This window comes from Ambystoma mexicanum, chromosome 2q (assembly GCF_040938575.1).
Source record: "Ambystoma mexicanum isolate Mex_15411 chromosome 2q, UKY_AmexF1_1, whole genome shotgun sequence".
Lineage (NCBI taxonomy): Eukaryota > Metazoa > Chordata > Amphibia > Caudata > Ambystomatidae > Ambystoma > Ambystoma mexicanum.
Window position 1 is genome coordinate 731,355,227 of NC_090924.1, and position 25,396 is coordinate 731,380,622.

Here is a 25,396-nt window from a genome sequence, read left to right on the forward strand (position 1 = left end):
AAAAACAAAATGCAATACTCCGCAGTGACCACTGGATGTCGGACCTATGCACAGCATGTGAATCTAAGCAGATACAACCATCAGAAATGCTTTTACGGTAAGTAATGCATTGTCTTACCTATTCAACCTAAGAGAAATGCAATCTACCCTTCGCAACGGAGGACAACACATTTAAAATGTGATTTCCTAAAAGGTTGCATGTCACTACAAACCCACTTTGTTTGGAACACTGCTGCCACCCACAGGCCACCATGCACAGTGAAAACGTTGACATTTTATTGACATTTACTGCAAACAAAGTAAACGTTCAATAAATGTTTGAAACATTTCTTGCAAATGCTACTCGCCCTTCATAAAATCTACTTAACTGTGCGAGTGGGTGAAAAGACTTTGCAAGCAATAGATGAGTGTCTGTAAAATGTAGAAGGTTAGCTGCATAAATGGACACAAATACCCAAGATAAAAAGGCTCTGAAAACAGTTTGGCCAGCTGTCTGCTGCAGGTTGCAATATATAATGCAATCATAATCAAGCAAACCGAGCTCTGGAGGCCAATTACAGCGTATGGTATTGCAGTAGATCTGTAGATATACAGACTGGATGGAACTATTGATCTCTACTTTGCGTAAGCATCTAATTCGCTTTGTGTATTCGTTATATAAGAGGCAAGAAAGGGACTAAACAGAGTGGATTGCATAGCAGCAGATAACTACTGGGCAAACTAGGTGGAATATTGTAGTTTGTGGTCATCTCACTTTCAGGGTACTTGATATAAAGCAACAGGGTGATCATATAGAATGTCGAGGTGTATGGATCTGCTCATGGTTTGAGCACCAGTTGCAAAGTGTATGCAACCTGCAGGTTACAGAACTAGGTTTGCCATCAAAACCATTTGATCATGTACATTTTCAGAAGTGTTCACTCGTCAATATGATGCAACTTCCCCAACAAAATGAAGTATAGTTGACACTATACAATTTAGACAGCGCTAACCTAACCTTTACTGGAGATGATGCAGTGTTATACAGTATCAATACTGTAATTATGCATTATGTAACAACTTACAATTTAGGAATGGAATTGCATGATTGTCTTTTAAAAAAAACATAAAGTTGACACACATGATATTGAAAGCTTAAAGTATCATCCTGACTACTTCTGGTTTGCAATTATTTGAAAAAGAAAGATTCTTGCCTAACACTCCTACACATGTATTTGGCACACAAGTGAAGGAGAACATTACTGCTGCAGTTTCTCTCCTTTAACACTTGAAGTGAACAGAAACGAGATTGAAGGGGGCACAGAGGACAAGAGGGGAATGCAGGGTGAGCTGTGCTTTAATTGAAGAGCACAACTTAAATAGCTAACTTTGCTACACAAGTGCCCATTTCATTAGCAAATCTACAGAGTTGCATAGCAAATGGCTATGCGACACTGCTTATTTTATGCCCTGAACTAAGAACTTTTGTAACTGTCCACTCTGAGTTAGTAACCAAATAACTCATTTACAAGTAAGTAAACTTTTAAAAACTTGTTCTATTTTCTAGGCAACAGACCCAATCCTTAGAAAGTCGTTCCCTTATTCATGGAGTATGAGTGTTCTCGTGGCAGAAGGGGCAGAGGGGGGGGCATTAGATCCAACAGACAGTTCAGGAAGGCACAGACGTAGCAAAAGTCAGGGTTCCTAAATAAGACTGGTCAAACAAGTAACTATTTCACTTTAGAGTTAGTGGAGGGTCGAGGGACTTCTGAGAAGACACATTATGAAGATTCCAGCAGTGGGCCTCGAGGAACTGGATGAGAGGACTCCCAATCCCAGAAAACACCCCAAATACCACAGCCAACACAGTACCTCAGCACAGAAGAAGAGTTGCAGCGGGGGAGACTTCAGGATCTGTAGCCAAAAACCCAGTTGATGGATTCTTTTGTCTGGAAGATGGAAGATAGGACTCTGGAAGGGAGTTTGAAACAAGGATCAACTGGGAATGCTCCAGTCAAGAGATTCATTCGCGTCTGGATATGGCTGTCTGGTTTTGGCACCCTTTTTCAGGAGCCATACGAAGACTGAATATCGGATTCTCGTCACTTGGGAAGGTTCAGCACTCTGAGGGGACATCTTGGACTCAGATCGTGTCCCTGGAGATTCAGCAGGCTGCCACCAACGTTTCAGCTCGATTCGCAATTTCGGAAGACTGTGCACCGGACAGTGGCTCAAGGTCCCACGGTATTTGGGTATTACAGCCCCGCAAGGATGCAGCATGACGTGCAATGGCTCAGAATGTAGTTCTTCTAGAGTCTAGTGGACCTCGCAAGTCTCTGGGTCGTCCGTTTCAGGATCCCCAGGTCAATTGGATGTAAGGGTTACAGCAGGCTGCGATTACACAGCAGTGTCGCTTGAAATCGCTATGGCTGTCGTTTCCTATTACTCCTTCGGTTTCAGCTCCAGTTGTTGTCAGCAGCTTCCAGGTTCTGAATATTTGTCAGGAACTACAGCACAATTTCTGCATGATCTCCTTCATTTTACAGCAAGGGGCGGTCTGGCTGTCCAATCAGGACAGCTTGCCCACCACTGGGAGTTCCCTTTCAGTCAAGGTGGAAGACGAAGAGCTGCAGAATTTTGGACTCCTGCCTCACTTCTTGCCAGACACTCTGGAGCCTGGGCGGGGAATACACCGGATTCCCGCCGAAGACAAAACATACACTGAGGTCGTTCCCACCTAGAATGGCTGGGGAAGATCGCAGAAACGGCAATCTCACAAGAAATGGCGAAAAAGAGCCCCCCATTTTAGAAAAATGGTGGCCCTTCGTTGCATTACCAAAGCCTGCGAGTGATGAAGACTAAAAAGTCATAAAAGTAGTTGCACTGCCACCAGCCATTCAAGGAGACTTGCAATAGTAACAAAATGGTACCAGGTAAGTAACAAAGGGGTTACATTGTATCACCCAGCACTCCGCATAAGGTGCTGTGCTTGCTCGCAATATAAAATGTAAAGGGGATGAAAATCCCTCTTTACTACTTGGGAACGGTAGTTCGCCCAAGTACATGAAAGAGAAATTAACAGGGGAGCCCATAGGGGCAACCCAGCCTAAGCCCAAAAGTTGTAGGAAACTATAACTTCAACCATACACAATGGAGAGACATAAAAAGGTCCCCCACAAAAAGAGTAAAAGACCGATTCCCCTTCACCTCGGGACAAGATAAAATAGTCAAAGCAAAAAGTTCTGGGGTTGACACAGGTCAGGAAGATTTAACATTGAAATGAAAATCTTGCCCAACAGCGTCTAAAGCATTCCTACTTGAAAGATGGAAACACATATGTACCTACCAGTAACTTTTGTTGAATATCTTCTCTGGAACTTTTCACCAACACAAGAACTTTAGCTTCATAGGACACTTTCTGGAGAGAAAAGCATTGTGACTTTTGGGCACAAGGTCCACCCTTAATTTGGATTGGACTTCTGAAGCTAGGGCATATTTCTTGTGACTTGGTTCAATCTTACTACATCCCTTACTTTCTTTTGTTGAAAAAGTTATTTAATGCATTTCTAATAACCATAAGATGACTTTATATATGTTTACAATTGGGTGTTGGGCAATAGTAGCACATGCTTTAAAAAAATACTTTTATTAAAACAACTTTATAATTTTTATCGTACACCAATTTGTCAGACACATTCAACAAGCAGTGGACAGATCAGAGCGACAATAGCATACTCCCCCACCCCCCTTACACCCTTATTCTTCACCCGTTTCCCCATCCAGTCACCGCCCAGGCCCCTCCTTGTACATACACCCCCTGCCACACCTTAAATGGTCCTTGCTTCCCCTCCTGTCACTCCCAAGTGCCAGTCAATAATATAAAGCGGCTGCAAGCCAAACAAACGTGCTTAAAGCTTTTCCCATAGCTCATGCCAGATCGTGCATCGTTGGCCTTAATCTTCCGGGTAACCTTGTTGTGAGGTTACATTTCTTTCAGGCCACACACCCCTGTTAGCAAGGTTTTTCTTTTTAGCAACTTTCCCTCCATATTCTATGGACCACCAAACGTTTTGCTTTTCACCATGTCCTGAATCCTTACAGTAAAGTGAAGCCCACACCTTCACTTAACTGGCCTTCGCTCACATGTTATGGGGAAACTGACTAGTCCTTCAGGGTGTCGGTACTGGGAAACTGTTTCCCTTAGTCTTTTGACTTTTTTTGGGTAACTTTTTAACATTGCACAATGTATCTTCCAATGCAGTTCAATGGGTTTTCTTTTGTTTGACTCTAGACTACACTCAAAGGGATGTTTTGGTTACCTAAAATGTGCTTGGATACAAACTGGTGGCAGCAGCTCATTGTTAATACTTTTTACTGTATTTTTGCTTTAGCTTTACCGCGTTGGGCTACTAATAGTGGCTAGTGTCCCAAAATGGCTGTGCCACAAGTTTTTTTTCCGTTCTTTGCCCATCTTGTACCTTGGCAGTCTTCCTGCCCTGCTAGGTCCGAAATGACCCTTTTTATGGTCATGCACTTGTACGGGAAAAGCTTGCCTTTTGAGAGCTAGTGCACAGCGTGTGGGGGGGTCCCAGGAAGTGCACTGGGACTGTCTGGTCCCATTCCACATACTGACACCTCAGTCTAGTTTGCATGCCTGCGTGAAACCCACAGTGGTCCCCGATTGGACCACTGCTGGTGTGAATGTGTGGGGCAGATCTTGGCATTGGAGGCCCAAGTCTGATCCCTCACCTGGGTTTAGGATAATAGGTGTCCTGCAGCCATTCTAGCAGGTCTGAAGAGGAGGCAAGTATCCTGTTGTTGCAGTGTATACTGTTGAGGACCTGTGCACAATCCTTGAAGAGGCCTTGCAGTCCCGGTAGAGCCCTGCTTGGCTACTCATCTCTGAAGGCCCTCTGCTTCAACCCTCTGGATCGGTGGGAACAACTGGTTCTGGTGTTAGGCAAAATTTGTATGCTGTACCCTGTGCAGTACACGAGTTGGTAGAGTGACTGAGCAGCCAGGCTTATCTCCAGAGGGGTCAATGTGAGCTGTAGGGTTGTAACACAGGAGGAAGTAGCTTCAAAGTCTTAGCCCCATCGCACTGGAACACACTACCTACTAGTATCAAAAATGAGGACTCCCTACTAAAATTCAAAAAAGCACTGAAAACTTGGTTATTTAACGAATATTAACCTCAACTAGTCCTATTCCACCTTTGTACTAGTAGGCCTCTGGCTTACTGCCTTTCTTTAACCTAAACAGGCAATGTATTCACCATGGCTCGCATGTACCTCTAGATCTGCAACTAATGTTTTAAACAAAATGTGACCTGCCACCGTGACCATTTTTAACTGTGTATAAGAAAGATGATCACATGATCGATTTGTAATTCAGTATATAATATGTCCTATGTATTGGTAACTGTAACCCTGTATAAAAATGCTACAATTTATTGAAATGTTCGCCGTGATACCCGTGGGTCTGGGCGAGTAACAAATGTAATAAATAAAATAAACATAAGTTCATAGTGACAAGTAACCAAATAATAACTATACTGAAGGTTTGTGATTACACAATTTAATAATTTAAGTCAGTTTTAAAATAAGCATTCTTTAGAAGGGAGCCATTATGTAACACTTAAATATTCTTCAAAATACACACTGTTTCAGTAAATCCAGTAGATGTCCTTTGGGGATGGCACACAGACAGTTCCCCTGCAGCAGGGCTTCACCGGGTAAACCTGCGTTTCAAGAGTTGCAGCAAGCTTCTCTTCCAAGTTCTTCTTCGGATTTCTTTGTCCAGTGGTCGATTCTGCCTTTCTTGTAAAAGACCTCGCCTTTTATGCAAGTCGCTCCCATTCATTTGCAGCCCAGCTGTCACTCACACAGCAGGGTGGCTGTCCTCAAAGGACAGCCAGCCATCCAATCAGCTTTGGTGCATTCCTGTAACCAAGGAGACTAAGCACAGGGATTTTCGGGCACCTCCCTTGCTTCCTGCCCTGCCAGACACGCTGGACCCAGAGGCGGGCTTCACTGGTGAATCCCGCCAAAGCCAAAACGAACAAAGGGACCAAACCTGGTTTGGCGTGCAGAGTAAATCTCAAGAAGGACCATAAAACAAGAAATGGCGAAGAAAGATGACCGGGCCATTTTGACAAAATGGGCACCCATAGGTGCTATACTGCAGCTGCAATTGCAGCCTGCGGTAAAAACATTCAATGTTTCGAAAAAGTAAACCACTGCCACAAGCAATGTAGGAAGGGTAACAAACATTTTTACATGAGAAGATAGACAAAGGGGATACTAAGTAACCCCTCCAGCACCCTATTGTAAGATGGTGTGTGCTGGGTCTATAAAGAGTTAAGTGTAAGTAAAATCAATTTCACTTTGCTACTCTTCAGTAGTTATCCAAGAGAAGGTATTTACACCTTAGCAGAAATCCTTAAAGATTTCTGTGTGACACTGCACTGAAGGTGCTGTGTCACAATGTAAAAAGGTGATGCCTAGGGAGTTTGTCAGACTCCAAAACTAAATGAAACTGAGTTCAAAATAAAATGCACGAGAGAGTGGTAAAAAGGCCTCTCTATTCAGGCTACAAATTAAGTTCTAAAGTCCAGCAAAAGAGAGGGGAGTCTCTAAGGTAGAATGGAATTAGCACATTTCTGATCATTCTCCCTAACATCTGGTATCTTCTGATGCCCAAGCAAGTTGAAGCCCTCAGAAGTGTCCCTGGACCACCCAGTGGACTGACCAGCTACCGATTGGGCTACTGCAATATGAGTGGCGCCATTCCGAGTGAACATCTGGGTTCTTCAGATCATCTGACGAGAGGTAGTCCTGTGAAATGTCAGATCCCTGCCATCAACTGGTCCTGAGATGGGCTTTCTTTGACCACACCCTGTGTTGCCTCCTGTTGCCGTGCAACAGTGACCGACACTGTAACCTGCGTTCCAGCATTTCGTGGAGTGCCCTGTTAGGAAGAATTCTCAGAAATGTGTGAATACCCTCTACCTTAGAGACCCCCAGCAACTTTGCTGGATTTTGAGGACTTCATTTTTTTAACAGGGAGAGGGAAAGAGAGAGAGACCTTTTTTCCCAACACATGTATTTTAATGTGATTTTGGACACGGTTTCTTTTGGTTGTGGAGTCTGACAAACTCCATAGGCATCATCATTTACATTGTGTCACACAGCACCTTCAGTACAGTGACGCAGGGAAGTCTTTCAGATTTCCCAAAGGTTTAAAAATCTTCTCTTGGTGAAACTGTTTCCAAGAGCAGTAAAGTGAAATTGACTTTACTTACATTTGTAACTTTCTAGACCCAACACACACTATCTTACGATAGGGTGCTGGATGGGGTTGCCTAGTATCCCCTTAGTCTAGCTTCTCATGTAACATTTTTATGTTACCCTTTCATCGATGAATGGCTGGTGGCAGTGGTTTACTTTAACTCCTGTGGTGTGCATTTACAGCGGGCTGCGTTCACAGCTGTAGTAAAGCGCTCACAGGTGACATTTTTGTCAATTTTCTGGACTTCTTTTTTCACTGTTTCTTCTTGGAAAGGTCCTTCTTGAGATTTACTTTGCGCACCAAACCAGGTTTGGTCCCTTTGTCGCTTTGCCTTTGGTGGGATTCTCTGGCTCCAGGGTGTCTGGCCGGGGCAAGAGACCCAAATGCACTCTGGTGATTGGCCGGCTGGCTGTCCGGCAAGGACAGACACCCTGCTAGGTGACTGACAGCTAGGCTGGAATGAATGGGAGAGAACTGAATAAAAGGCGAGGCTTTTGGCTTGGATGGCAGAATCGACCACTGGACGAAGGAACCGAAGAAGAACTTGAAGAGGGCGCATGCTGCAATTCCTGAATGGTTGGTTTGCCTGGTGAAGCCTTGCTGCTGTGCTGAAACTACAAATTTGTGTCGACAGAGAAGCCCCTGCAAGGGCGACTTCTCCCTTTGAGTTGGTGGGACCAATCAACTCCAAAGTAAGCCACCTGGGCATTCTCTCTGAGCTGGTTGCATTTCCAGAGGTGCTGCTGGAAACCGAAACGTCAGGGAGAGGAACACCAGATTGTGAGCGTTGCTTTTAAGTTTGCCTAGAGCTCCATGAAGATCCTCCGGATTCCCCGGAAGCAGGACTGACCAAGTCTGAGCCCCCTCAACAGAGTGCCGGACCCCAGAAGCAAGGAAAGTCCATCTCGACAGCTAGAAACAGCAGTGTTGCTATTTGCGGTAGTCGCAATGAGCTGAAACACTGAAGTGCTACTTGTTTGAACATTGCCGGTTGCGAGCGGTAACCGTCCCATTGCAGGAGTCCCAGAAGTCCACCCTCTTGTCCCCACGACTGAGGCCCAGGAACAGTGAGATCTGCAGAGCTGCACAGGAACAGAAGTCCTCTGCTGCACTTTTTCTTCAATCCAAAGGTACTGTAAAGTCTGAGGGAACTTACCTCTTATTGTAGAGTTGCTTGCAGCTTCTACTACTCACAATACTAAACCGCTTGTGGCCCTACATTGATTCTTCTTTTCTCCAAAGACTTATAAAACATTGTGCAAAGACTTTTCTACTTACCTACCAGAAGTGCTTCACCTCATATAGATTCGATTTTTGCCCATTGACTTTGGCTTAACCTGATATACTGATATACTGAATGACTCCGTTTAGGGGAACCAAAAGAATTTGCCTGCTTAAGAATATTTGTGGTCTCTTGTTTGTTCTAATAACCTTTTCCTTTGATCAAGTTCTAAGAGTATTCTAAATACAAAAGTAAGATATTCATGTCCCCAGCACCCTAACTTTGAAGTCACCTGAGGGTGTCGATTGTGACTGTGGGCCATCCCAAAGGGGTCTTTACTGATTTAGAAACAGTGTGTGTAGTTTTGGACTGTATTTGTGTGTTGCTTCTATATTGCTTTCTTCTGAAGAAGGCTTACTCTAACTGACTGTTAAATTAATAATTTTTTAATCAAGAAACCTTGTGAGTTTATTTAAATACTTGTCATTGTGAATCTCTGTGTAACTCTCCTACAGCTCACATTGACCTCTCTTGATAATCCTGGCTGCTCAACACGCTACTAAACTGTGTAGTACAAGCTTATACCAAAGGTTGTGTTCCTATTGCCAGGATGTCAGGGTTGTTGTAGTGCACCGAAAGGGTACTGCATACAATCTTGCCTAACACCCTGAGGAATGCTGCAGTGGTGATTCTTGCATTCTGTCGGAAAGAGGTAGCACCATGTTTCCATACATGACTTCTTGCATCCGCACCTCCTTGGCACCTTCGACCGAACCAAAGGTGGGAAAACATACCTCGGGCGACCTTCTGACGACCCGCAAAGTCTGAAGAGAAACCTGAGTTACGGGTATGTTGTAGTGATGCTTACCTGCCCTCCGCCCCTGATGTTCCCCCATCTCCACGCTTGAAAAGTTTAAACAACGTTTGAAACTTTGACACTTGTTTGGCTTTGGCACAACTACTTGCCGAAAGCCCTCTGAAATCTGGGAACTGTTTTATTCACTAGAACAAATCCTTCTTTGACTTTTGGACCCATCTTGATGTCCCAGGACCTCCTAGTTTTTTCCACAACTTCTAAAATTCTGGAAAACGTTGAACCTTTGGGCACAGGACCCCATACAACTTGGGGTTAAAAGTATTTATATTGCGAACCGCCACCAACAGAGTTGGCCCCCAGGCGCACTGGCGGATCTGTAAACAAGGTGGGCGGGGTTGAGTCAGTCGGGAGAAGGAATAGGAGAGTGAGAGGTGGTTGCTGATGGCGGCTTCAGTTTGGTATACACCGTGCTCTGAGTTTTGGTATAACTATTAGACCGGGGCGATACCTTGTGTGCTGTTTGTGTTGGTTTGTTATTGATGTGGTGTGGTAAAAGTGTGTGCAGTTTGCAGGGCGAGAGTTGGTTGTGTGAATTTTCGGTGATTTGAGTATGCAGAGATTTGAGGTAGGATTAGTGGGCGAGTGCTGGTTGTGGCACATCTTGTTCCATTTAATTTGTTAGTATGGGTGGGATTAGTTGCTACTGACCTTTCTTGACTGTCTGGATGTTGTGGGTGTTAGCGCGGCACATTCCCTGCTGTATTATAGTGAGTTTTGTATAATGTGATTGGGTGTGTCTTTGTGTCGGCGCTGGGGATTTGGTGGCCCCCATTCTTTGCTATCTTTGTGAAATAGGTCTGTTGGACCTTGGACCTTGGATGTGGTACAGGGCCAGGATGCTATTGATGAATCGTCCAAGTGCTTCTGTCTTGGTCAGCCTAGGTGTTCAGTCTTTGGTGTCCTCTTATCATGGCTATCTCTCATTATGTGGGTGGTATGTCACGGAGTGTCTTCCTTCTAGTTACGCAGTGAAGAGCCAGGATTTGAGCAGTTTCCTGAAAAGTAGGTGATTTCTTGTGTTCCGTATATTCTTTGGTAAGTCGTTCCAGGTTTTCGCTGCCTGGTGAGAGAAAGAGGGTCCCCCAAGTTTTCTTTTGTTGTAGGGTTTTGGTTCCAACGGGATGTCGTTGCTTGATCTGACCATTCGTGTTGGCTGATGTAGGCGTAGTTTGCCTCTCAGGAATTCTGCGCCTTGGTTGTGTATTGCTCTGTGTGTGATGCACATTGGTTTGAATTTTATTTGTTGTTTTATTGGTAGCCAATGTAGTGTTTTAGCACAGGTGTGATGCGTTCTTTTCGGGGTCGTTTGAGAAGCTGTCTGGCTGGCGCATTTTGTATGCGTTGTAGTTTTTTTAAGAAGTCGTTCAGGCATACCCAGGTATAGGCTATTGGCGTAATCTACTCTGGACATGACTGCGATGATGGTAAGTGTTTCATTGGCGAATGACGGGAAAGGTAGGATCCTTTTCACAGGAGAAAGGAGCATTTCTTGAGTAGAGCATTTACTTGTGGCTCTAGAGTGAGATTGTTGTCCATCAGTATCCCCAGGTTTTTTACAATCTACAATGGTGCTGGGGTTGTACCGAGTTCTCTTGGCCAGGGGATGTAGTTGTCTCCTCTGTTTTTTTTGTGATGATCATTATCTCGTTTTTGCCTGGATAATTTTGAGGTAGTTAGAGTTCATCCAGTTGCATATATCACTAGGGCAATTCTCTGGTGTTTTCTTCTTGAGTGTCTTCTATTTTGAAGATTATTGGTGTGTTGTCGGTGTAGTTGTAGCAGGTGAGGCGTGTCTTGATGATTTTGATTAATAGAGATGGGTAGATGTTGAATAATAGCGGGGAGAAAGATGATCCTTGTGGTACTGCGCATGTGGAGGCTCTTGGGTTGGACTTGAAAGGTTTCATCCATACGTTTTCCGTTCTATTTGTTAGGAAGGATTTGATCCATAGTAGGGCGGGCGGTGTATGTTCTTCCCAGTCCTTCTAATCTCGTTATGAGGATGTCGTGGTTGACTGTGTCGAACGCTGCGGATAGGTCTAGAAGTATCAAGGCAGTACTGTTGTCTGAGTCTGTGTTTGCTTTTAGGTTGTCGCATTTTGAGAGGAGAGCTGATTCTTTTCCTCTTCGAGCAGTTTGGCTATGTACGTGATGTTGGAGATGGGTCTGTAGTTGGAGTAGTCCTCTACATTTCCTGCTGTATCTTTGAGTAGTCGCCTGATTTACGCTGATTTGAAGATGTGTGGGACTTTACCTGTTTAGATCGAAAGGTTGAGGACCTTCCTGTAGTATTCCATGGGAGTTCCTTGCTTGAGAATTGATTTGTAGATGTCCGGGCGTAGGGGTCCTCGGGAGAGCCTGATTTGTTGCTTAGATTTACCAGTTTAATTAAAGTCTCCACTGATATTTCCGGGATGCTTTGTAGTTTGTTCGGATGCTCCTCGTGAGGATAGGCGGGATCTGTAGTATGATCATGTGTTCTGCTTTTTATGGTTTGTTGGATGGAAATTATTTTGTTTTTGAAGTGGTCTGCCAGGTCATTGCATACTTTCAGCGATGGTGTTGGCGTGTTGCAGCCCGGTGGATTTTTCATTTTATTTATGATTTTGAAGAGTTCTTATTGGGTGTTTGGTGCTTTGAAGATTCGGTTGCCATAGTGTTTCCACTTTGCTTTTTGTATTTCCTTTTTGTATGAGCGGATATGTAGCAGAAATTTCAGTTTATTTGCAGTGTTGTTTTTGATCCTCCATTAGAGTTCTAGTTTTTGGTTTTTCCTTTTCATGGAGCCGAGCAGTGGGGGTGAATTTTGCTGTTCTTTTTCGTGAAGGAGTGAAAGGGTTGCACTTCTGAAGCTAGGATTGCAATTACTGTGGACAGTTGGTGCTAACCTAATCACTTACCTTCCTTTATAGTTATTGGGGTGAGGCGGTGTGGGATTGTTTGTTCTGCACCAACTACTCCCTGTATATATGTTTTATAGTGTTTAGTGTTGTGTGATATTACTTGCCATATAAACATATTTGTATAGCTAACTGTCTGTGTAATTCTTGGTGTTTCACTGTGTGGACTCATTGTGGACCTTCGACCCCACTAACCTCTCCTGAGATTTAGCCTTGGTCTCTCTCCATGCTATCTTGAATGGTTTGGCTGAACTCCCAGAAGTGGCTCTCTGTTCACTGTAACAAGGCCACAGTTTAGAAATCTATTCTAACGCCACCTACGCATCACCCTGCGCCATGACCCATCTGAGGCGCTGATCCATGCCATGGCAATTAGCCTTTTGGAAGAAATAGCCCCAACGTCACAACTTGAGAAATAGTCCAGCCCTGCCTTCCTTTCTGAAGGGATCCCAATCCCAACATGCAATGCTGTACCGTACGTTGGAACCTAGCCTCCACCATATCAAACAACTTTTTGCAAATCCTTTAAAAACAACTGCAACCAGTCACAACCCCAACACATGTGCAGAAACGTCCCTGTCGCCCCTTGAAACCCACTCCAACAGACTGGTTCTGTGCTAGGAATCATCTTGGCCACCCTTACTGCTGTATAATATAAATCTGTATTCACTGGAACCGTACAATATTAGGTTATATGTGATATTACTGACGGAAAAGTTGTACATTTCATCGCGACCAAAGTACTGACAAATACTGATTTATTTGTTCTTTTTGTTTTTTTATTTGGGGGGAGGGGTTGTGACTTCTTCCCAAGCCCCACGGATTTCTACCCTTATAATGCCACCCTAACCCCATCCGGACTCATTTGATCCCCTTTATCCCACTACCCTTTACATATTGAATATTTTCTGTGTTTTTCGGTATTATGATCTTCGGAGACATGTACCACTCTGAATTATTTTCAGTATATTGACTGCGTACCCAATATTATCACCTGCTTGTTTCTTTTTCTGGTGTGTTTTGGGCCTAGAATAAATATAGTATTTTTGTACTTGTCCGAATTGAATTAGTGTGCTTCATTGTTGGACCCGGTTACCCCTTGCACTCTCCTGAGAATAGCATTGACTGCTCTCTTCTGTTATCTTGATTGAGTTTTGGCTAACCTCTGAGTTCCCCTGTTCACTATAACCAGGGTGGCCTCCAAAAATCTGTCCACCAGGCCAGATTCTAGAAATCCATCTCAACACCCCTCTGCTCTTGCTTCTGCTATTTCTTCTCATCTGTCTCGCTCCACTGGAACCCGCTGCCCATCACTCTCAAAGCCAGCCCAACTGTGGATCTCTTCAAAGCTCGTCTTAAGCTTCACTTGCATGCTAAAGAGGGAGCTCCCCTGCCCTCTCCTTCATCCTCCCCAACTGACCCCATCACTTCCTCCATTGATGCTTAATAATGCTATTTTTTTGTATATAGTTCTCCTCTTTGGTTTGAAGCATTTGCCATCTTAAGTTAATCTTACCTTTGTAAATTACCCATTTCCTCTAGATATATTTTAATCCTGTGTCTTGTCCTTGGTTTAGCTCCCACTATTTATTTTTGTGCTTGTAAACTGTCTCACCATTTGTTCTCATGTTTGTGCTATTGTGCATACACCCTTGGAGAGGATCCCTTCTCATCTTTCAATGTGGGTTTGTAAACTATTTCTGATCAAAATTGACATCCCTGTTCTTAATACAATACCTGTTCTGAACCTTCATGATGTGATTTTGAAATGTTCCACTTGAAAATTCCTGCTCTTTTTGCTGCAGTCTTGCAGCAATGTCTTGGTGAGCGCACCTCACCTCCAGTTGATGTCTAGGAAACAAAATGTCAGATTTACTTGTAAACCCATAGAATGTAGCTAAGGTGGTGGGTTTGGGATTTTGTAGCATGAATTGTACCAACACTTGCAGTGGTTTTCATTTATGGTGAAGGTTGCCTACCCATTTCAAGTACCTTCAACCACCCAATTTGGTGGCGTTATGGTAATTAGATTTGCAGCCTTGCATTTGAAGAATTTGAAATTGACATTCAGGTATAGCCACCTCTTTGGGCATGAATAGCCAGTGTCTTATTCTGCTCTATAGTCTGGGTTTGTGATGAGTGCTAAATTGATACCGGTAATCCAGCTCGTGTCATCCAGCCCTCAACGCTTGACACTAGTTACTACCACCTGTTTATTAATCATCTCCCAGTCAGCCCAAAGCCTGGTTTACCCTTCACACCTGCGTCCATGCCTGCTCCTCAATTCTGATTCAGCTGTTTTTGTCCAACCAGCAGTTTCAGATGTGACCAGTCAGTGCCCAAAGCAAAAGGCAAAAGCAGTGTATTATTGAGTTTCTTGGGTGTATCTAAAACTGGTGTATTGGCAAAAATAGGAGTTACTGCATGATAGATAGCTCTTTGGTTCTGCTCTTAGCTGTGCCTAAACTTTCTGCATTATTTTCCATCATAGGTTCACTCATTTTGGGTTTTAATTTTGCAACTTAGATTGATCCACTGAGATTTGTTTAAGGGTATATTGTTGACATTTGTATTTGGTAGTGTACAATCAATGTTTGGTTAACTATGAACAAAGAGCTATGGTAAACTGAACTTCAACCTTCTATACAGTGGTAGGCATTGTTATAAACCCATAATCGCAAAATAACCATTTACAAGTATACAGTGTAAATACTCCTCTTTAATGTTGTCTTTTTTTCTCCTTGTAGTTAGTTATGCGAAGTATCAAATTACAAGCAGAAACAAAGGATGACTCTGATGAAGAGGAGGAAGATGATGAAGAGTCTGGTAGATTACGCTTTAAAACTGAGCGCAAAGAAGGGACTATTATTCGACTTTCAGATGCAGCACGCGAGAGAAGAAACATTCCAGAAACCTTGGGTAGGGTTGTTTCACATTTTGTAAACTTGCTTGGTTGTGATATGTGAGTGCACTGGCAATTTGGCACAACGGTTAGAATTAAAATCTTAAAATCTTGATTTGAAGTTGTTGCTTGCTATCACGATGGACCAAGCTGTTGAACTACCTCTCTGCCACATCTTCAAAAGCTTTGATGGACATTCCCAAGCAATTTAATTTATTCAGTAGAACGTAGACGGATTTCTCCTCCCTCCTGGCACCTGGTGTCAAAGCTGCTGTGAATGAAAACGTTGCTCAAGGTGACCCGGTACACTTTTATTTTTTTAACACATTCATCCTTATCGGCTTTCAGTGCCATCAAGGAAGAACTACGGCCCTGAGCCTCGTTGCCTTGCAGAATAGGTATATCGTTCGCCTCCTAACAGTTATGGAGGGAGGGGTCTGTCAGAAAATTGGAAGTACCTTTGGTACGTTTGTGCCTCCTAATGATTCTGAGGACGCGACTCTTGACACAAACAATCGCTGCCTTGCACAAGCTTAGGGCGTTCATGGAGAATAAGGCAGGAAATACAAATGACCCTTGAGGACTATTTTTGTTTTTATTTCCTTGGGTGCCATCTTGGATGAGCCTAGCTGTCATTTTAATGCCACTTTTGGTCTTGCCAAATACTCTTACGATGCTGTTATGCCCAAGTACCAAAAGCGGATGCCATGATAACTGTGACCCTGTCCAAAGCTAGAACCACTACCATTTCATATCTCATGATTACTCGGACTGAAGCCGTCTTGTGTCCTTCACCAAGTTGGAATGATTGTGTGGAGCAGCGGGTAGATTGCGGAAATGGTGGTGGGCCGAGTTGGGTTTGTTCAGCGGAGGAGTATTCCCACGTTGGGATCAATATGAGAGATGGTTGTAGGGTTTTTCCCAGTAAAGATGCTTTTAAAGATCAAGGGGGAATGTTTGGGAGTTCATGGAAGGTCCCAATGAGAAAGAGGGGTTCACTAGCATGCATCATATTGTTGACTGGGGAGAAGTAAAGTTGGCCCGTTGTTGCAATTTTTTTATGGATCTAATTAATGAGAATAGGATATGTGCTACTTTAGTGGTGCTTGGTGTTTAAGCTGATAAGCAAGATAAAAATACAAATCATCGATGAAATAGAATATGGGCATTGTGCGCCACAAAATGTCTAGAAACTTGACTAGGGGGAGCTTCATAATGCTCATGCGAGAATGGAGATGTCATGAAGGAAGCACTGTGAAGAGGACACTGTAGTTTAAAAATAAATGCATGCACTGACCTACAGACATGAAGTTCTCAAGGGATATTACTTACATTTCCCAACCCAACTTAAATTTCACTTAATTTGTCTAGTTTTTAAATCTCTTCATGATCTTGCCCCTCCTTACCTCTCCTCTCTTCTCTCCTATGCCTGCTCTCTTACCTTAAGCTCTGCTGATCTTTTTACTCTGTTCCCCAACCTCCTTGTGCCTCTTCTCGTTTCCGCTCCTTCCAGCTCCTTGCCCCCTACATTGGAATTCCTTTCATCTCACTATCCCCTATATGTCCACCTATTCCTCCTTCCATTCCTCCTTAAAATCACTCCTTCACCCCCTTCCCTGACTTATCTCCCCTTCCTCCTCTTTCTCCTCCCCACTCCATCTTCCTGTTCCTTTATCTTTCTCACATTCACAGAATGTCTCCCCTATGATCTCCACCCTCCCTATTACTCTCCTTACTGCCTTTTCCCTCCCCCTTTCTCCTTCTCATACCTCTCCTTCTCTCTTCCTTCTCAAATGCAAATTGTTCCACATGCTGTTTTTCTGGTTTGATTCATGAATTTTTTATTGCTTCCATGTTCCATGTTTGATGTTTTCCTTGTTGTTAAACTGTAAAGCGCTTTGGAGTAAAGCGCTATATAAACAATAAAATACAAATATACGTGGAGGACAGTTTGGGGTACATGAGGAATGTACACATCTGTATGCTGTGTGCTTTTCATAGTTTGGCCAGGCCTTACAGTCTGGGTGTGCAAGGTGAACTCTGTGTGACTGGAAAAACTGAACTTTCAGGTTTGGAGGCCGATGGAAGGCAATGAGTAGCTGCAACATCAGATGGTCTGTTAAGCCAGGCTGGGTTTTTACGACTTGGCAATATTGTGGAAAGGAGATGCAATCTTTTTAAGTGCATGGGAGCTTATTTATTGTGTAGGGGAATCTGGCCACCCGTTTGCAGTTGTTTAATAAACCTGGGGTGGAGAGACCCCTCAGGATACTGGGTTTCGATAATTTTCTCAGGTTGTTTTCCAGAGGTCATGCGTGTTGAACTGTAGTCTGTTAGGTATGTTTTTCATCTTCAGGATACATCTTCCTGACCTTTGTCAACCACAGAACATGTTGCTTGGACTTGGTAATTATTTTACCTTGTCCCTAGGTGAGTGAGAATCCTTTTCCTCCTCTCACCTAGTCTTTTACTCTTCTTAGGTGTGACTTTTTCCATAGTGGGTGATTTGAGTTATTGTTTGCTACAACTTTTGACTGACTGCAATATAACTATGGTAGTACATAGCATTTTAAATGCAGAGACTTCCTTTTTAACTCCTTATTTCTTGGGTGAACTACTGTTCCCAAGACATAAAGTAAGATTCACATCCCCTCGACATTGATTTAAGTGAGCCAGCGCACCTAACCTTGTGTGGAGTGCTGGGGGCGGGGGGATACAGTGTATCCCCTTTCTTACCTACCTGCTAACATTTTTGTTACAATTGCAAGTTTACTTGACTGGCTGGCAGTGAAACTACTTTTATGACATTTAGCCTTTATTACTTGCAGGCTGTTAAATCAGCCTCAGTAATGCATAGAAGGGCCACCATTCAGCTAGAGTGGTGGGCTACTTCTTTTGTCCCCATTTCTTGTTTGCTTGTTTCTGAGATGTTCCCCTGCCATGCTAGGTGGGAACGGCCTCAGTTGAAGTTTCGTCTTCGGCGGGACGCCTTTGTATTCCCTGCCAAAGCTCCAGATGGTCTTAGAAGGCAGGAAGTGAGGGAGGACTCCAAATCTCTGCAGCCCTGTGTCTTTCCTCTTGCCTGAAAGGAACCAAGTCCCAATGGGGGCTGGCTGTCCGAATTGAACAGCCAGACCACCCCTTTTTTTAAACTGCAGGGAGAGTTTGCAGAAGTTGTGCTGTAGTTCCTGATGAATACTACGAACCTGGAGCCTCTGACAAGTCAATCACTGGAGCTGAATCCAAAGAGGAAGATGATGAAAAGATGTCTGTAGAGATTTCTAGCGACCGGGAGAGGAGCCTGATGCAAGCTTACTATCGACCTGGGGGTCCCGAATACGCTGGGCTGCAAACTACCAATACCCTGGAACCTCGGGTCCGAGTGCATGGTCTTCCAAAGTCTGAATCCGTCTGAAAATCCCTGAAGACCCCTCAGCAGAGTGCAGGACCGAGGGAGTACAGGGAATGCAACCAGCGATATTTGTTCTTCATCTGGCTGCTGTGAAAAGGTACCAAATCGACAGAGCCACGAGAATCTGTGTTAAGTCCTTTGCTGGAAGCCTCCTCTGAGGACTGCTGCTGCAAGTTTCCATGCACTGTCCAGTCAGTCGGTCTCCAGACCAAGAATCGAGCGACCAGAGTCCTGTGCTGCTGCAGCCTGAAGTTATCCGCTCCAAAGCTGCTCTTGCCTCCTAAAGTTCTGTGATTGCTTGGATAATACTTACCTTAAGTCTTGTGTGAATCCTGTGAGGCTGCAGGGTTTGTGTGGTTGGGAGTATGCCCATACCACTTGCCCATGCCTACTGCTGGAATGGAGAACCTTCTCTCAAGTCCCAGAACACTTTTAGCTGACTCTGAAGCTAATACTTACTTATTAAAGAAGATATCCTCTACAACTCTGACTTTCGTGCAACTGAACCATATCTATGAATGAGTTTTCATTGGGCAATATGAATGATGGCATCATCAGAACTATCTCGGAGGGTCCTAGCTAGTCTACCCCCAACACGCTGATGGCGTCTACCAGGCAAAACGTGCATAGTCTGAAAGAGCAAAGCAATTTCAAGACTAACGCTGTTAATACGACTCACACAGATTAAACCGCCTATTGAGAAGGCTAACCCCACATATAAGTTTAAATGCTTTTACTACTCAATACTCAGTCTCATCTTAAACACACCTTTCGATGTCTCCTCTTATATCGGTACACATAATATAGACATCTGTACTGTAACTCAGCCCTAGAATCACCCAGCTGCAGATCCCTCCCTTGCTTTGGCCATACCAGATGGCTATAATATATTTTGCCAAAACAGGTGTGAGGGTAAAGGAGGCGGAGTAGCAATAATTTTTAAAGACTCTTTAGATGTTTGAAGAATTGACGTCACAAGTATAGACCACTGTGATATTCTTCATGTTAAAATAAGATTACACGCTTAGAATACAGTGAACGCCCTTATCTATCGACCACCTATATTAATGAAAAATTTTACTAACCAGATATCTGATCTCCTTTTATCTTTTTTAAAACCTTTTGTCTAAAGAATTGCTTCTTGGCAATTTAATTTACTGGCTAGGTGATAAGTGATGCACAAGCCAAACTACTTGATGGGGCCCTTTCACATTTGGGCTTTTTCCAATGTATTAACGCGCCAACATGTAAATGGTAATACCCTTGACGGGTTGGTGGGACTTAATATAACTCCTACCAGTCTGATTATTAGGCCTTGCCCCTGGTCTGACCACTGTTTTATCCAGTTCGAGATCCTCTCCGAAAAAATTATAACAAATAAGAACCCTACTATTACCACTATTTGTTGTAGAAACCTTAAACGGACCCCTGCAGCCGTGGATCCGTGTTCTGCAGGAGATTAAAGACAAGTGTTCAGCTGAAGAAATTACAGCCATCTATCATGACACCATGCAGAAAGCTGCAGATACCATTGCACCTTTGCAAAACAAAAATATATTGAGACACCAATCATTGGTTCTCCCATGGCCTGCAAGAAATTAAAAGTAACAACACCAAAGCCTTATATAAATGGAAAAAAGTGATACTGGATTCTGTTAAGGAAATATATAAAACACACATGAAAAACCTATAAAAAGGCTCTCATTTTGGCAAAGAGTCTACCTTGATGATCGTATTGCTAAAGCACAGTCTCATCCCAAAGAGCTCTTTAAAGTTTATAAGGAGCTGGAAAAACCAAAAAACAATGTGGCCTCGATCATCAAAGATGCTAACTGGTGTAATCTGGTACAAGAGGCACGACCGCCAAACTTTGCAAAATCAAAGATGGAATCTTGCTATCTAATAAAATGGTCTTGCAAAAGGATCAAAACAGTAATCCACTGAATCCTAAGAGCTGGAAAACAGAAGAGCTGTTCTCTTTGAAAACTATATGCAAAGCCGATCTCATGATCCTGGAGAAACTTAAACCCTCATATTGTAAGGGTGATGTATGTCCTGCACTAGCCATCAAAGCATGCACCGCTTCCATGATCACCATTCTTTGTAAGTTCATAAATGCGTTGTTCAGAGATTTCTCAGTGCCAGCTTGCATTAAGCAATCGTGGGTAACACCGCTGCTGAAGAAATCTAGCCTTTCACCCAGTGAATCCTCTTAACTATCGACCTATCTCAAATTCCCCATTTTTACTGAAGATCTTAGAGTGGCATATACACAAGTGCTTGCCCACCTGAGTTCGTCCAATATCCTGAATCAGAGGCAATACAGTTTCAGAAAAAAGCACGGGACAGGAACATGAGCTATGCAGGACTTAAAATCCAGACTCCTTCGGCATATGGACCAGGGAAAGACTAGCATGCTGATGCTGTTGGACCTCTCTGCCGACTTCGACATGGTGTAGCATATAGCTTTGGTCACCAGGTTGGAGGAGATGGCGGACTTCACGACATCAGCAGCTCAATGGGTAAAATTATTTCTCGATGGATGTCTCTGGAGAGTGAGTAGTGACATAGCTGATGCCAATCCCATAGAGCTGGCCCAGGGAGTATCGCAGGGAGCATGTCTCTCCTCCTATTCTATAATATTTTTACTGTTCCATTCCTAGATCTTCTAGATATCAATGGCATTGAATTTATGAATAATGCTGATGACACTCGATGTTTCATCCCACTCACTGGTGTCTTCTCTGAAGATGAAACCTATATTAACAGGATTTACGATATCCAAAAGAGGTTGTGTGCCAATGGGCTGGCACTGAATACGAGCAAGACAGAGCTGATGGCTTGTATGCCTATTTCTGTGTCTATGTGCTTGTTAGGTGCCGTAAGCCCACGGGCATCAGGGCGCAGAGAAACCAGTGGTGCAAAATTCACAGATTGAAAACCTCTCCAAGGTCTCTGTGCCCTGGCTGAATCCTGAGAGTTACCTTAGTTCATTAGAGGAAATATTGAAATAGGAAAGTTTTCAGTGCTTTCCTGAAGCTGAGATAGTTTACATCTTGTCTCAGGTCAGTAGGTAGCTAGGGGCAGTATCGAAAACTGGTAAACTGGAAGGCCAGTACAAACAACTCCTGATTGGGGGCTATAGAGGTCAAAAAGGTTAAAACGCTAGAGGTTTTATTGGACTGCAACCTGAACATGAAGTTCAGGTTAGAAATATTGTTGCCTCCTCATCTTATTACATTAAATTTGTCTCACGCCCGACTCTCTCAAAAACAAGTCGAGAAACTCTTGCACGTGCACTAATCAGCTTGAGAATAGACTACTGTAGTAGCCTTTTAGCCAGTCGTTCAGATTATAGTGAAATAAGGATGCCAGCAAGTCTGGACGGGTGAGATGGTGAAGACCATTTCAAAGGAAACTTTTTTATTCTCCCCCTCCCCCTGTTGTTGGAATTGCCCTTGCATACCATGTGCAATCACATCTGAGGTTAGAAGGTCCCAGGCCAACTGGAACTTATTATGTTTGTTGAAATGTGGAACTATGTGATGGTCACAACCTACCACAGAAGACTCCAGGAAAGGGGTTTGCAACAAAGATGAGCTGATGATGGTAGATAAATGAATGTGACCAATGAGAAAGTGGGAATTAGAGAAGATTGGATTTCTTTAGTATTGTTTGACCAATTGTGTGGGGGGATGACTTGTAATGAAATATGTCAGTATTTTAACTCTTGCAAAATGTATATAATGTGAAGTGTTTGTCTGGCAAAGGGAGATTAGGGTTAGTTTGACTCTAAAGCGTCATCTAGTCCCTCCCGGCCGATTGTATAATAAACTTGCTTTATGTACAAACATGCACTCACTGCTTGGTTGGCCTTCTTTGGGTTGAGGTGATTAGTGGTCCATCCGAACACTGGCTTTCCTTTCATAAACTTCTGTCAGACACCCTTCCTTTTTGCTCTGTTTTGCCTACTGACCTGTCATTTTGGAGGCAAGTAAAACAATTTCTGATGTTTGTTAATCTGCGTAGAATCACATGCTGTGCATAGTCTGACATCCAGTGGTCACTGCAAAGTATTGCATTTTGTTTTTTCGTAGTCGAAAAGGGGACGTCGACATAGGCGTGTCTGGAACACTATCCCTATAGTGACGTGCGGTGTACCCACAATCCCTCACGCGTCGAGGTCCCTCGGATTGTTTTTTTCTGCACAGATATTGGTCGCCTTCATGCGGAGCTCGTTAGAGAGAAATTGCAAAACATTTATTTTGACCTTTGGTCGCTCTTGTTTAAAGATTACATCTGATCCCTCCGACGGCAAAGCTGTTTTCACTGCCGATTAAGAACTTCGACGGCAGTGACTTAGACGAAGGCGATCCTTTGGCTCTGCCGAACACGTGGCCCGGCCTCATCGGCCTAAACGGTAGGGAGAGTGGGGGTCGTGGGACATTTGTTTCTTTCTAAGAATGCCTTTCTCTTTCACCCCTTTCTTTCGGGGTCGTTATCACTTTTAACTGTATACTCCGCTATGGAGAGGACTCCTTTTAGAGTTTGCCCGCGCTGCAAGGGCAAATTCACATGGAAGGATAAGCACAAACGGTGTAACCGTTGCTTACCCCTCTACCACAATGAGGACGGCTGTGCGGACTGTAAACTTCTTCGCCCAAAAACTTTAAAGGACCGCAAGGTCAAGAGGTGGGCAGCCTAGGCTATGTCTAGAGCTGATTCCTCACCCGCCACCGCCGAGTGTGACGAGGATAGTTATAACCCTACCTCTGTTTCGGAGGTTGTAGACCTCTCCAGGGAGTGTAGCCGCTCCTCAGCGTCTGTCCCCGGCTCGACAAGTTCGGTTCACACCCTACGAAGAAAGCCCTAGTGCCAACGGAGACGCCGGGCCTACCAGCGATCTCCGCCGACCGTAAGGGTCGTAAGCCCTCCCCGCCACCGCAGACGCGACTAGCGACTGGGCCACCCTCAGATGAGGACGCTACCAACAAAACACCAGGTGACGCACCTCGTAAGAGTGCGGCCGTTGGCGAGAAAGACTCGGCACCGCAAAACACGATGCCAGAAGAACCCTTGACGGAGAAATTGTCGAGAGCTTGGCTCGTATAGTTTCCACTGACGGCCAGAGACGGATGGCGAGGGATACGCCGAGCCCCGCTCAGAAGGCCAGGGAGACTCCGAGAATGCCGGAAGGAAGGCAGGGACCCCTCTCTCCGTCGAAGGAAAGTCCTAGCCTACGAGAAGGGTTCTCAGAAGGCGAAGAGTCTATCCTCGACGTTATGGGACAGATCTAGACGGCTACAGGCAGAGGAGCTTCCATTTACGCCTCCAGACCGTTCTGGGTTACCTCATTGGACCTTTGAAAGATTCCAATCATGTATGGACAAGTTGGATAGATTTATGTCCACGCCTGAACATATAACACCCAAGAGATCAAGAGAGTTACTTCATGAGGACCCCACGGCTAAATACCTTACCGGTTTAACCCCCTTCAAGAGGAGGTTAACACATATGACCTCACTGAAGAAGACTCACTTCCGAGAGGATGAGGAGCTCTTAAATAGTGAAGACCAACAAAACCTAGAAGAAGGTTTTGAGTAAAACCCAGACATGGGTGGGGGGCTTCGAAGAAGACCCAGATGAAGGTGGCTCACAGCTTTGGCAGTCCCCAGCAGCGTCAACGGACCCTGACGTCCTGAACCTTTCCTCTCCTCAAACAACACCAGTCAGAAACCCGTCACCTATAGATGAACAACCCTCTTTCAACGCGCTACTTCGGAAAGCAGCAGCACATTTTGAAATAGAAACTGGAAAAGTTACTCCTGAAATAGATTTTGTGGAAAAGATCATTAAGGAGAAACCACCTACTAGCCAGACCATTCCCCTCCTTGCCTCAGTTAAGAGACAAATTATCCCATCGCTATCAATACCTGCGTTGGTTAGAGGGGTCAACCCTAGAATTGAAAAACTTTGTTGCTTCTCCATCGGACCCATTATACATTAGGGGTCACTCAATACCAGATTCCTTGGTAGTAACCACCACAAGGAAAAGGGCAGGGGTTCCGCTATCAACTAGTGAGGGACCCCCAGACAAGGAAGGAAAGAAGCTCTACGTCCTGGGTAAGAGAATTACAGCCTCAGCAGCTTTTTCCACCAGAATTACCAATAACAATACCTTACTGGCAAGTTATGCTGATGCCCAGTGGGGTAAGTTACGCCAAGATCGCGAAGTCCCTGAGCCCTTACGTACTCGCTTGTTAACCACTGTACCGGAAGGAACTCTGGTTAACCAGAGCATCATCAAAAACACACTGGATGCTGCGGAAACGGCTGGCCGTTCTTTAGTCCAGTGGATACTTTTCAAGCGTCATGTCTGGCTCCGGAACCCGGGGTATAAGCCAGAAACCCAGTCGTCGCTCATCAACAAGCCAATAGAGGATTCCAACCTCTTTGGGAAAGCAGTGGATGACGAACTGGAGACCGCTAAGAAAGATTTTCGATACCCTAAATACTCTAGACCAAATCTCAAGGCCTCCCAATAAGCGAGGTTTCGGCAACAAACGCTTTTTTTTTTTAAGGCCAACGTCGTCAACAGCAACAGCAGGAGTACTCTGCAGGCAACTGGTCCTCTACTCAAGGAACCAGTGGCTAATACACTCAGAGAGGACAACGACGTGGCAAGGGAAGAGGTTGGGGCCCCACTCCTAGAGGTTCCCTAGCTACCAACACCAAATGACACGAAAGTTCAGGTCCCCTCCCATGCATCGCTAGTCTGGGGCCGGTTAACATTTTTTCCTACCAGCATGGGAGG

At 44.3% G+C, this 25,396-nt stretch overlaps 1 protein-coding gene across 6 annotated transcripts in view; it reads left to right on the plus strand.

Annotated features, from left to right (window-relative positions):
* RBM33 (RNA binding motif protein 33) overlaps window positions 1-25,396 on the plus strand; it is a 1,526,085-nt gene that overhangs the window by 242,570 nt on the left and 1,258,119 nt on the right. For all 6 annotated transcript variants that reach the window (XR_011303311.1, XR_011303310.1, XM_069647955.1 and 3 more), the window contains one exon: window positions 15,016-15,187. Coding sequence is in view for 4 of the 6 variants with exons in the window: in XM_069647955.1 (XP_069504056.1) it covers window positions 15,016-15,187 (172 nt within the window). In the remaining 2 variants the exon portion in view is untranslated. The remainder of the gene's footprint in view (window positions 1-15,015; window positions 15,188-25,396) is intronic.